Source organism: Geotrypetes seraphini, chromosome 19, assembly GCF_902459505.1.
Source record: "Geotrypetes seraphini chromosome 19, aGeoSer1.1, whole genome shotgun sequence".
NCBI classification, from domain to species: domain Eukaryota; kingdom Metazoa; phylum Chordata; class Amphibia; order Gymnophiona; family Dermophiidae; genus Geotrypetes; species Geotrypetes seraphini.
Window position 1 is genome coordinate 17551227 of NC_047102.1, and position 13105 is coordinate 17564331.

The 13105-nt window shown below is 41.6% G+C and overlaps 1 protein-coding gene across 1 annotated transcript in view; it reads right to left on the minus strand.

Annotated features, from left to right (window-relative positions):
* Positions 1–13105, minus strand: part of AMPD3 (adenosine monophosphate deaminase 3) — an 88189-nt gene that overhangs the window by 41172 nt on the left and 33912 nt on the right. The window contains exons 6-8 of the mRNA XM_033928383.1: positions 11408–11537; positions 6062–6256; positions 3862–3993 (exon numbers count right to left, since the gene is read on the minus strand). Of these exons, the coding sequence (XP_033784274.1) occupies positions 3862–3993; positions 6062–6256; positions 11408–11537 (457 nt within the window). The remainder of the gene's footprint in view (positions 1–3861; positions 3994–6061; positions 6257–11407; positions 11538–13105) is intronic.

Consider the following 13105-nt stretch of genomic DNA (forward strand, 5'->3'; position numbering starts at 1 on the left):
AAGGTCCCTGCTCAGAAGAGCTTACAATGCAACTTGGACAGACAAACGTGACAAATAGGGTTGGGGATGCAGAACCCAAGGTGAGAGGAGTTAAGAGTTGAAAGCATTCTTAAAGGGGGTGGGCTTTTAACTGGGCCTTGAACACTGCCAGAGACGGAGCACGCCGTAGGGATTCGGGCAGCTTGTTCCAAGCATACGGCGCAGCAAGGCAGAAAGGACGGAGTCTGGAGTAGGCAACTGAAGAGAAGGGCACAGAAAGGAGGGTCTTACCAACTAAGCGGAGCTCATGGAATACTTATTGCGGAATAATGAATTTGGGTGCACCCGCTAATGGATTTCTAAGCAGCCTGCAACAGCACCACTGCATCATGGGTGTAGCTTAAATATTTCAAACTTAATGACCCCGTCACTTAATGCTGAACCACTTATGAAAACAATGCAATTATATTTAACAATAGCTCAAGAGACAGTAGTTATCCCATAAGTTAATTTAAATTCAACCAAGCACATTTTGCTATCAAATCCTTACACCAGTAGGTCCCAGCCCAGTCCTTGGGGCACACCCAACCAGTTGGGTTTTTCAAAAAAATCTCTCTCTCATACATTCATTCTGGACATTTCTGGTCTGGTGTTGCACTGCATGCAGAGTCTGGCTTCCTGGAGTTTCCAGTTCAGACATAGATTGTGCAAACAAAATTAACATATGATTCTCAAACCTGCCCTGGGGAACAACCAGCCAGTCAGGTTTCCAGGATGAATAGACACGAGACCGATTTACATGCCTATCACATCCATTATATGCAAATCTCCTTATACATATTTATTAGAGATATCTTGAAAGCCCAACTGGCTGGTGGTACCCCAGGACAGGCTTGAGAACCACTGCCTTATTTTGTATTTGGCGAGGTATTTGTGTGTAGTTTCTGCCTAGGAATCTATAGCAGTACTGCTTGTTCCGTTTTCCCGACAAGAGGAATGCTGGTGTAATGTTTTTTAATGTTGCTCTTTCATATATTGCAAGGGTGAGGCTATATAGGGGCAGGGCACAGGGATTCGCTCCCACTCCAGTAGATGTGGCCTCTCCACCCTAGAAAAAAAATGCATGGATAACGAATAAAAAAATTCAGCTGCTCTCCGTATAATTTATATAGTTAATTCTGGTCACAATTACCAGTCAGATAAATTATCCATTAAAAACAAAACAAAAAAAAAAAGTTAGACGTAAATATTCAAGATGACCAACTCTAATCCCTCCTTTTACAAAACCATTGTTTTTAGTGCCGGCCATGGTGATAACGCCTCCCAAACTCATAGGAATTCTATGAGCATCGGAGCTGTTACTGCCGCGACCAGTGCTAAAAGCACTAGCACGGTTTTATAAAAAGGGGAATATATGCATCATTTTAAAAGGATAAGTTTTATCCACTTAAAACTGTATAGCATCCATCCCATTGAATATCCTTGGAGTCATTGACAAATTGAATTATCAATTACATGTATCGCCAGAGGGTGATGATTAATGGAATTCGCTCGGAGAAGGAAAGGCGAGTAGTGGAGTCCCTCAAGGATCGGTGCTGGGGCCGATCCTGTTCAATAAGTATGTGAGCGACGTTGCCGAAGGGTTAGAAGGAAAGGTTTGCTTTTTTTGAGGATGATACCAAGATTTGTACGATTAGACACCAAGGAGGGGAGTGGAAAACATGAAAAAAGGATCTGTAAAAGTTAGAGGAATGGTCTAATAGCTGGCAACTTAAATTCAATGCAAAGAAGTGCAGTAATGCATTTGAGGATTAGAAATCGGCGGAAGGAACCGTATCAGCTTAGAGGTGAGGGGCTGATATGCACAGTTAGAAAGACCTTGGGGTGATAGTGTCTGAAGATCTAAAGGCAAACAGTGTGACAAGGCGGTGGCTGTTGCCAGAAGGATGCTAGGCTGTATAGAGAGAGGCGTAACCAGTAGAAGAAAGGAAGTGTTGATGCCCCTGTAGAGGTCGTTGGTGAGGCTCCACTTGGAGTATTGTGTTCAATTTTGGAGACTGTATCTGGCAAAGGACATAAGAAGACTTGAAGTGGGCCAGAGAAAAGTGATGAAAATGTTAGGAGGTTTGCACCAAAAGGTGCAAGAGGAGAGACTGGAAGCCCTGAATATGTATACCCTAGAGGAAATAAGGGACAAGAGAGATACGATTCAGACATTCAAATCCTTGAAAGGTATCAACGTAGAACAAAATCTTTTCTAGAGAAAGAAAAATGGTAAAACCAGAGGGCATAATTTTAGGTTGAGGAGTGGTAGACTCAAGAGTAATGTTAGGAAATTCTTCTTTATGGAAAGGGTGGTTGATGCCTGGAATGTGCTCCCAAGGGTGGTGGTGGAGAGGAAAGCGGTGACAGAGTTCAAACAAGCATGGGATGAACACAGAGGATCTCTAATCAGAAAATAATGGGTATATATTGAAGGACTTGCACGGTCTGTGTCCCATATATGGCCATTCAGTTGAGGATGGACTGGGGAGGGCTTCGATGGCTGGGATGGGTTAGGTGGGCTGGAATGTGCTTTGATGAAGACTCCAGTAGATAGAGCCTAAGCACACTACCAGGCAGAGCTCTGGGTTTCTGGTCCAGAAATATCTAATTAAAAAGGACCATTTAAATTAAATTATTAATTTATAGAGTGTGTACGGTTGGGCAGACTGGATGGACCATTCGGGTCTTTATCTGCCGTCATTTACTATGTTACTACCAAGAAAAAAAAATGTTTTAAACTTGAGCGGATTCATTCGAACCAGCCCTTTTTTAATCAAGAATTATGCATCCTAATCCATTCACTCATACTAAGCCAACTAGACTACTGCAATGCCCTCTTTCAAGGATTACGAAAGCACTGGATTCAGGCTCACAACAGGTGCATATAAATAGTATCTTGTGACTCCATTATTATAACAAGAATATTGGCTACCAATCAGATACAGGATTCCATTTAAAATATTAACTCTGGGACATAAAATACAAAATACCAGCTTCCCTTCATTCTTATCGCATCTCTTGATCCCTTAACAACCTTCAAGATCTCTACACTCCCAAAATAAAGACTTTTATTTGGACTGCTCTTTCTACCAGATTCAATTTGAATTCTATCATTGCAGTCTTCAGCATCACAGATCCAGTTCTCCAAAATAACTTATTATTACAACTTCAACCAGCACCCTCATTCTTAAAATTTAAGGCTTTTCTTTGAATGATTCATTTGACAGAAAAAGATTCCAGTAAAGAGTAGATATCCTTTCTACCAAGAGAGAGTGGCACACGGCAGCTTAATCTAACTTACTCCCTTTCCCTTTGCACTAATCTTTATATAATGTAACCTTTCCCTTCTTACCCAACTCTTCTTACTTTCCATTACCTACAATGTTTTTCTATGTTCTCGTAATTAAAACAATTGTCAAACGCTTAGCCAGAACCCTAATAGGCAGTAACCTGAATACACTTGAAACTTGAAACACTTGAAACACTTGAAAGGAGGAGTGTGTGGCGCAGTGGTTGGATCTACAGCCTCAGCACCCTGGGGTTGTGGGTTCAAACCCCGCACTGCTCCTTGTGACCCTGGGCAAGTCACTTAATCCTCCATAGCCCCAGGTACGTTAGCTAGATTGTGAGCCCCCCGGGACAGAGAGGGAAAATACTTGAGTACCTGATTGTAAAAACCGCTTAGATAACCTTGATAGGCGGTATATAAAAAAAAATCCTAATAAAACTAGAACATCTATCATTCATTCTTAATACCTATGTTGTACAGCATTCTGAGACTAAAGACGACAATGCATTTTAGCATCTCACATGTCCAGGCGCCAAAATAATAATTACCTTGATAATGCGGGCAAAGTATTCACCACCAAGATAGTTCTCACTTTTCAAGTAAAGGTCCCTCAGTTCGCTGGCACCAACAGGATTGTATTTCGCATTAAACTTGTCAAATCGATGAAAGGTCTGGCGGCCCTACGGGAGGCAAGTTTCAGTGCATTACATTTAAATATATTCCATGTTATAGATAACTGTGTCATAAGAACATAAGCAGTGCCTCCGCCGGGTCAGACCATAGGTCCATCCTGCCCAGCAGTCCGCTCCCGCGGCGGCCCAAACAGGTCACGACCTGTCCAAATCACCAGAAGGGGCCCCCATGCCACCTTGGTTTCCTATTGAGTCCTATCTTCCCATCAAAGTCCTAGCCCTCTGGTCTTGCACATGCACGACCTGGTCGGGTTTCTATACTTATTTTCTGGTTAGTGTCATTGCCTAAATTCTGTTTATTTTACGCAACGTCTTTTGCTCACAATGCAATAAAGATACTAATATTTCATGACTACTCATCAATTTGGTTCAATACAGATTACCATAAAAAAAAAAAAAGCTAAAACCTGATTTTAGGATTACAAACAAAAAAAAGTGAAAACGTACCACACGTTAATAATCTATCCTTTTAAAAAGTGTCGAAAGAGAAATGTTTTTAATTTCGTACAAAACCACATATCATTGGTTTCCAGTCAAGCTGCTATTCAATTTGGATATTACTGAGATGTTTTTGCACGTATTTGTATGCTTTACATCTCATTATTATGTATCCCATTTAAATTATCAGGTGTTACAATAATATAAAGCACACAGAGAACCTTGTACAAAAAAACGTTACGCCTTAGTGCACCTTTACCCCCCCCCCCCAATTATGTAAAAAAAACACCAAAATTTGTGCACACAATTTAAACAAGCTAATTAGCGCTGATAATTGGCATTTTAACAAACAATTATTGGAATTAGAATTAATTAAGAGTTATGTGTGTAAATTTAGTTGAGACATCCATGCCTATATTTTACACGAGTCAAAAAAGGGGTCACGGAAATAGGCGGGTCATTGGCATTTCCTTAAATTATAGGCGTAATTACAGAATTAGATCCTTCACACTGAAATTCTGATGCAAGCATTTGCGCCACATTTTTCTTGGTGGAAACGTCATGCCTAAATTTAGGGGTCCTTTTATCAAGCTGCGTAATACCGCGCGTTAAACCGCCTGCCGCGCTAGCCACTAGCGCGGCTTGATAAAAGGACCCCTTAGTCATGGTTCCTGGATATAAGGACTATTCTATAAACCTTGCCTAACTTTAAACATAGCTTATAGAATACAGCTTTTTTTCAGCACTGATTTTTTTTATGTGCAATACATAGAATTCAGTCCTTATTTTGTAAAAAAATAAAAAAAGGCTCACTACAAAATGCTTTAATAATAATAATAATCATAATAATAATAGCTTTACTTATATCCCGTCATACCTTTTCAATACATACACAATAAAAACACTATACAGAACGTATAAAATTAACACAGCAGTCATCAAGAAAAAGTAGTATCAATAATTATATTTCATTTCACAGAACAAATACATACATTATACGTGTAATCATGAATATAACCATAGCATTAAAAAGAAAATAAAACAAAAATAATAAAAAGTGCTCTACCATTACGCAAAAACTGGCTCCTAAATACTCCTTAAAAGTATGCAATCACCAGGCCTTTATTCATTCTCAAAAAACGAACAGGTCTCTTTCCTGGGAGGATGGGATTTGATAAAGGGTAGTTGATGAGAACATCCTTTTATTAATAATAATAATAATAATAACAGTTTATATACCGCAATACCGTTAAGTTCTATGCGGTTTACAGAAGATTAGTGGAGTACAAGTTGAGTTGACGTACAAGTTGAGTTAACTTAAGGGATGTGGGAACAATGGGGAGAAAGGGGAAGAGAGGGGAAGGAGGGAAGTGACTATACACCCTTCAGAGATGGGAAGTGAAGGACAAGAATGGCTTATCGAAGGGGGTAAAAGTCAAAAATGATCCATATAAGCTGGAGCTATAATTCTAAATGCTCAAGTTACTTTTGAGTTACAAGGATGCTAATTAAAGGGCTTTAGGACCCAGGCAACTGAAGACAAAACGGTTTTGCATTACCATGAAACGAACTCGTTTTGGGCGTTACCGCATCATATATGCCAAAGAAACAGACTTACTGCGTGCACGTCTAAGGAATCCACAGTCAAATCGTAGGGGTCCATGTTAAGACTTTCGAACAATTGCTTCAGTGTCACTTTCTTTCCTCCCTTCTCAGCAACAATCTTGTCCGATTCAGTCCTGTACGTGTGCTTGATGAATCGGAGCAAATGTTTCTGGTTCATGCAGGCAGCAGCATGGATGTGAGTGTCCACCTAGAATGAGAAAATTACCACAGACGTCCAGTCACTTAACATTTGAGTGGTATCATCATTGCCATGCAAACCAAAGGGCAAAAGGGACATGCTACATGAGCGAATCCCCATGTGGGTGAGGGTATCATGGTCAGAACCGATGGTGGAGCCAGTATGGAAGGCAGAAATTCCTTTGTGGTCTGTTACCAGATGATTCCTTTTATATAGGATTCTATCAAAATAGTCAACTCAATCTTTGGGTAGGACATGACCTTTAAGCCAAAATATTATAAGTATTTTCATTCCCAATTATTTTCTCGCCTGCTTCTCTACCCCATCCCCACTCCCCAATATTCAAAGCGCTGGACGCAGCATTTAAATCTGTACCTGGATATTCATCACCAGGCAAAGCAAAGAACAAGGAAAATAACTCCATGGGAAACCAACAGAAAATGGCAAAGTGAGGGTGGAACTCTGCACATCAACCAGAGATAAAACCAATGAAGAACCAATAAAAGTCTGTCGTATATTGAGTTGAACTGTGATGCAGACCCGATACAGTCCGTATTTCGGCAATGAAGCCTGCCTCAGGGGTGCAAGGAACATCTAAAAAACCAGATTCACTAATACTGATAATGTACAACATTAAAAATACAGTGAACATAGATATATGCAACAAAAACATACTGTGTATGAACTGAATCTATGAAGTTTCTACATTTAGCCACAATCAGGTAAATAACAAAATACTTTTTGTTTGAATGAATAAATAAAATAATCCAAGCTCACTGCACTTTTAATATCTGGTGCCTAGGGATTTGAGGGAGGGAGAAATCTGTAGTCATTCTTGCCCCTGCCATCACTGTGTTCTAGGGCCTGATATCAATGTTCTGTTTCTTCAGTTGACCCCACAGCACCTCTGGCTTATTCTTCTCTTATACTACTTGCAGTACTTCCATGATCCAGTCACATCCCCCTCCCCCCCTCCCGCATGTTGACTGTGAATTTCCATAGCACCCTTGCAAGAGTCCTCATTACCGAGATGTTCAACTTGCTGGTTCAGTACTGCAGAGCCGGGCACATTCCTCAGCTCAGGTTTCCTTGGCTTATGATGCCCTCTGTTTATTTACTCGCTGCCTACCCGGAGGGCTCAGGTCACATTCTGGATTGTGCCGACGGAGGCCAAGAGTTTCACAGTAATAAATTTCTAGAATCTGACTGATCAAACTGTAGCGAGAACCAGTTTGTCCCGGACAGAAAAGTAGTCACCTTTATGCGTGTCAAAGATATTATTAAGTTGCCGTGGCAGTGTTAAGAGAAGGCAAAAAGCTCTGGTGCACTGAACCTCGTGACCTCGGTTTTCAAAAGAGTTTTACAAGGGCACAGAATAGGATAAGCTGCTCTGGTAACAGTTTACACAAGTGGTTCCCAACCCTGTCCTGGAGGACCACCAGGCCAGTCGGGTTTTTGGGGCCAGCCCTAATGAATATGCATAGGATAAATTTGCATATAATGGAGGTGACAGGCATGCAAATCTGCCCCATGCATATTCATTAGGGCTGTCTCAAAAAACCGACTGGCCTTGTGGTCCTCCAGGACAGGGTTGGGAACCACTGGTTTATACGGCCATTGCTCATTATTTTGTTTAAGATACTATTGCAAATATATCCTTACTTTTTTACTGCTTTTAAATACAGTACCATTGTGCTTAGCTATATTAGAATATGATTTCCCTGCATGTAGGGTTACCATATGTCCGGATTTCAGCTCGGGACCGCGTCGGAAGGCGTCTGCACGGACGCAATGCGGCGATGTCACACGCACGTGTTGTGACATCGCATCACATCTGCGCACGTGCAGATTGCCCTCCCGATGCGGCTCCGAGCACAACAGGTTGGGGGGGTGAGGCTGGGGGAAGAACAGGGCGTGACTTGGGCCGAACAGGGCAGGGCTGGGTGGAAAAGGGCAGGCCTGGAGGCGGGGCCATGGGTCCAGATTTTACGATCGTAAAATCTAGTAACCATACCTACGTGTCTTCTGAATTATTTTCCTCCGTTTCCCCATACACCAAGGAGACAAGTCTATAAAAGGTCACCAGAGTTTAGGTATCAGAATGCAGTATGCCGAGCGTAAATTCTCGTGACAACATCTGGGCATCCAGATTCCACTATAGAATTCAAACATACCCTCTTCCCCCCTTTTACAAAACCGTAGCACGTTTTTTAGTGTTGGTCGCGGTGGTAAGAGCTCCAGCGCTCATAGGAATTCTATGAGCGTCAGAGCTGTTACCGCCACTAATAACCGTGCTATGGTTTTATAAAAGGGGGGGAGGGGGAATAATTTTTTATTTATTTATTAGTTCCTTAGCCCATCCTCCCAAAAAGCCCAGAACCGGTTACAAGGTTACAAAAGGTGCAGTCACAATAATTTCCACATATAAAATAAAATAATAAAATTACAATCATAATCCTACAATAAACAAAATTTAAAACAAATAAATTATTACAGCCTTATAAAAACACTAATCATCCATCTAATAACCTAATTGGCAGAATTTAAAACAAATAAATTTTCACAGCCCTGCAAAACAATAATAAACCATTTAATTACCTTATAACATAAGGAGTTTCTTGAAGGAACACAAAAACACCTCATTTTGCAATCGTAAAGAACGTGCAGGAATATTAATCGATAATTTCTCAGAAATATCCTGGATTCGTTGCATGAAAGACTTTAAATGCCAGTACTAATGCCTTAAAAATACATCACTTCCTAATAGGAAGCTAATGTACAGAGGCCAATGCAGGAGAAACAAGGACATAGGTGCTGAAATTTTTTAAATAATCTCACAGCAGCATTCTGCACACGTCAGAATCAAAGCAGACTTTTGGCAGACACTCCCATAAATATACAGTAAAACCTTGGATTGCGAGTAACTTGGTGTGCGAGTGTTTTGCAAGATGAGTAAAACTTTTTATTAAATTTTAACTTGATTAAATTTTAACGAGGTCTTGCAATACAAGTATGTACAGTATACGCACATTTCCAACTGAGCCAATGGATGCATTTTCTCCTGTCTGTCCTGGTGGGCTCACACTCTATCTAATGTGCCTGGGGCAATGGGGGATTGAGTTATTTGCCCAGGGTTACAAGGAACAGTATGGGATTTGAACCCACAACCTCAGGGTGTTGAGGCTGTGGCTCTAACCATTGCGCCATACACTCCCCACATCTAATTACCTCCAAGATATAAATGAGTACATAGGAAAGAAGAATCTGCACTAAGGGATCACAGACTGATGGTGAAAGGGGCAGACTCAGAAGTAATGTCAGGAAACATTTTTCTACAAAAAGGATAGTAGAGAATGATATGGTGAGTGTTACCTGCGGCTAGCCAAGGATAGCCATGGATAACCCGCTGAAACAGGGATGTAAAAAAATAAAAAATGGTCGCTGCAGGGAACGAGGACAAGGCCATTCACCACTCTGTGAAGTGGTGAATGGCCTTGTCCCCGCAGTTAGCCGATGAAATGCGTGCAAAATCCCTCCTTCCTCCCAATTGTGGTCGGGCATCTCCCTCCCTTCCCTTTGCTGGTAAGCCGGAGCCTTGAAGTTGCATGCAGCTGCCGGAAAGTCCTCCTCTGATGCAACTTCCTGTTTCCAGTTGCGTCAGAGGAGGACTTTCTGGCAGCCGCATGCGACTTCAAGGCTCCGGCTGCTTGTTAAGAGAAAATTAAAAGAAGCCAACGAAGGTAAAGGGAAGGGAAGAGAGGGAGGAAGATACTGTGACCGCGGCGAGCAAGCAGGCGGGCGAGAGGGAGGGGGCTGCTGGACCGTACAAAGGGTCTTTAAACACCGTCATTTTTCTGTGTTTCAATAAACCCTTATACAAATGAAATTGTTTAGAAGTATTAGAAATTCATTTCCAACATTTTAAAATAATCTGTTTCATTGACCTACTAATATGAACTAAAAAAAACAGGTTAAACAAAGACTGCAAACTCATTACCGAGTCAATAAAACTAGTTTAACTCGTGGCTTTGACTGTAGCAATATTTAATTATGGATGACTCATTGGCGAGTTATCTAAAATAAAGACGTATGACTGGGTGTGAATTAGAAGCTATAGATATTACTACAGGACATGCACGTTATAAAAACCTGTCAAATGAGACCTTTAAAAAGAAACTGTTGTATTTCTAAAATGCATGATCTTGTTGGAAACAAGTAGAATGGCTAAACAGTTGTCAAAATTGTTTCCTGTTTTTCATTTTCAACTTTTAAAGCATTTTTCTATACCCGTTTTGATTAGCAAGCATCTACTGGTTCACATTTCTTTTTCCATTTCCTACTCTACACTCACAGAATCTCAAGACCACTCTCCTAATTCTTGCTGACTTTAGTGATACGAGTCAAAACCATGAGAAAGGCAATTCTATTATCTGGGTATGTGCATGTAAGTGAAAGAAACAAGCAGCGAGGAATGACAGTTCATTTATTTGACTGGTAGGGCTTGGTATTCCCACAAGCCCAGCATGTCCATGGTCTGGCATCTTTGTCTCCTTCCCTTTACCCCCCCCCCCATGCCCTGGCATTTCTCCTTCCCTCCCATCCCTCCCTCCCCTCCATACCAAGGCATTTCCTCTCCCTCCCTCCCTTCTCCATGGTCTGGCATCACTCTCTCCTCTCTCTTCCATTCCTTCTTCCTTCCCCCCACCCAATTGGATGGCTTTTTCCTTACCCCTCTCTCCCTCTCTCCAATCGTGTGCACGGTGTAGCATTTCTCTACCCCCCTTCCCAATGGGTACTTCTCTTTCTCTCATTGCTGGCAGCCTTCACAACTCACTGCTCTGCTAGCATCAGGCCTTCCTCTCTGCCACCTACTTCCTACTTCCTACTTCCACGAAGGGAGGACCTGGCATTAAGGAAGACCCAACATCGGCAGAGCAGCGAGTTGTAAAGGCTGAGGCTGCCACTGCTGGAAGGGGTAGTTCCTGAACCATGACGCTGATCGCCGGCTCCAGGAGCACCCCCTTATGGTAGTAGAGCCTCAGATGGGCAGCGTGTGTAAATCACCAACCTTTAGAACAATTATAAATAGAATCGGGGGGAGGGTGCAGGGCAGGGTGCCCTCTCATCATTTGCCTCAGGCAGTAGATTGCATACTGGTACCTTTCGAACATTGTAGAAATCCCGGTGGGGTACACTTTTCAGCTCTTTCAGTTCTGACATTTCATTCAACATCTCATGAAGATTGAACTTTGATCCTAAAAAGTTAAGTCTGCGATGACAGTAGGTTTTCCTGTAGAAAGTGCAAGTTACAAATCCATTTACTTCATATGTTTTAGAGAGTTTGGAGTACCTTTGCAATAAGTAAGAAAGTACTATAGACCAGTGGTTCTTAAACCATAAGACATAAGAATTGCCGCTGCTGGGTCCATCGTGCCCAGCAGTCCACTCACGCAGCGGCCCTTAAGTCAAAGACCAGTGCCCAAACTGAGACTAGCCTTACCTGCGTACGTTCCGATACAGCAGGAACTTGATTAACTTTGTCTTGAATCCCTGGAGGGTGTTTTCACCTATAACAGCCTCCGGAAGAGCGTTCCAGTTTTCCACCACTCTCTGGTTGAAGAAGAACTTCCTTACTGCCAGTCAGTCGAGTTTTCAAGATATCCCTAATGAATATACATGAGGCAGATTTGCATATAGAAGTCTGCCTCATGCATATTTATTAGGGATATCTTGAAAACCCAACTGGCTGGGGGTTCCCCAGCACAGGTTTAAGAACCACTGCTAGAGACTAAACACAGAAAGCTTAAAAGATTGACAATTTACAGCAAATGCATCTTCATCCATTAATCCAACTTGGGTTTTTTCCAAGATAACATACATTACTGATTATTGTGCTCTTAACAGCAGTAGCTCTTTGAGGATACAAAACGCAATGTATATCTCTTCGCACCACAGGTATTATTAATGGGAAGCTTTGCCAGTGAAATCAAATATGTACATTTTTGACACTTAATCAGAACAAAAAGCACAAACACTGAATGCACGACATAAGCCAGAGAATGTGCTGTTTTTCCAGTGTTTACACAAGAAACACATATTTATTTATTTTATTTTTTTAAAATATATAAACCGCTTAGAATCGAAGCAGTGTACGTAACGCCGTACATATTATTAAAACAAACAAAGTATCCATAAAATAGACAAAGTTAACATTTACATTTCACAATCATCAAGGCTGGCGTTCTTACATCATCTTACTGCATTAAATATCTACCAAATCAAGAAAAATCCACAGTCTGTTATTGAGAAAGACAAGGGGGAAGCCACTGCTTGCCCTGCATTGGTAGCATGGAATGTTGCTTCTCTTTAGGGTTCCGGAATCTTGCTATTCTTTGAGATTCTGCATGGAATCTTGATACTCTTTTGAGGTCTAGAATCTTTTGTTACTCTTTGGGATTCTGGAATGTTGCTACTCCTTGGGTTTTGGCCAGGTACAAGGGACCTGGATTGGCCACCGTGAGAACGGGCGACTGGGCTTGATGGACCAATCCTGGCTGGGAAACTACATAAATAAAACCAGACAGACCTACAACGCATTTCAAAAATCAATCAAAACCACTCTGTTTGACAAATTCATCACCTAAACAGACTGATCTACGCTCACCACGCATTTTCCCCCCACAAACCCGAAGCAATCTCTCAGACAATTCCTACCCCTCTCACTTTCCCTCCCCTTACAACCCTTTTTCTTCTGTAACATTCCCCTCATGCATTTGTAATTCGCTGAATGTCCAGCCTTCTTTTGATGTGAACCGCCTAGAAGTCATTTGACTATGGCGGTATAGAAAAATAAAGTTA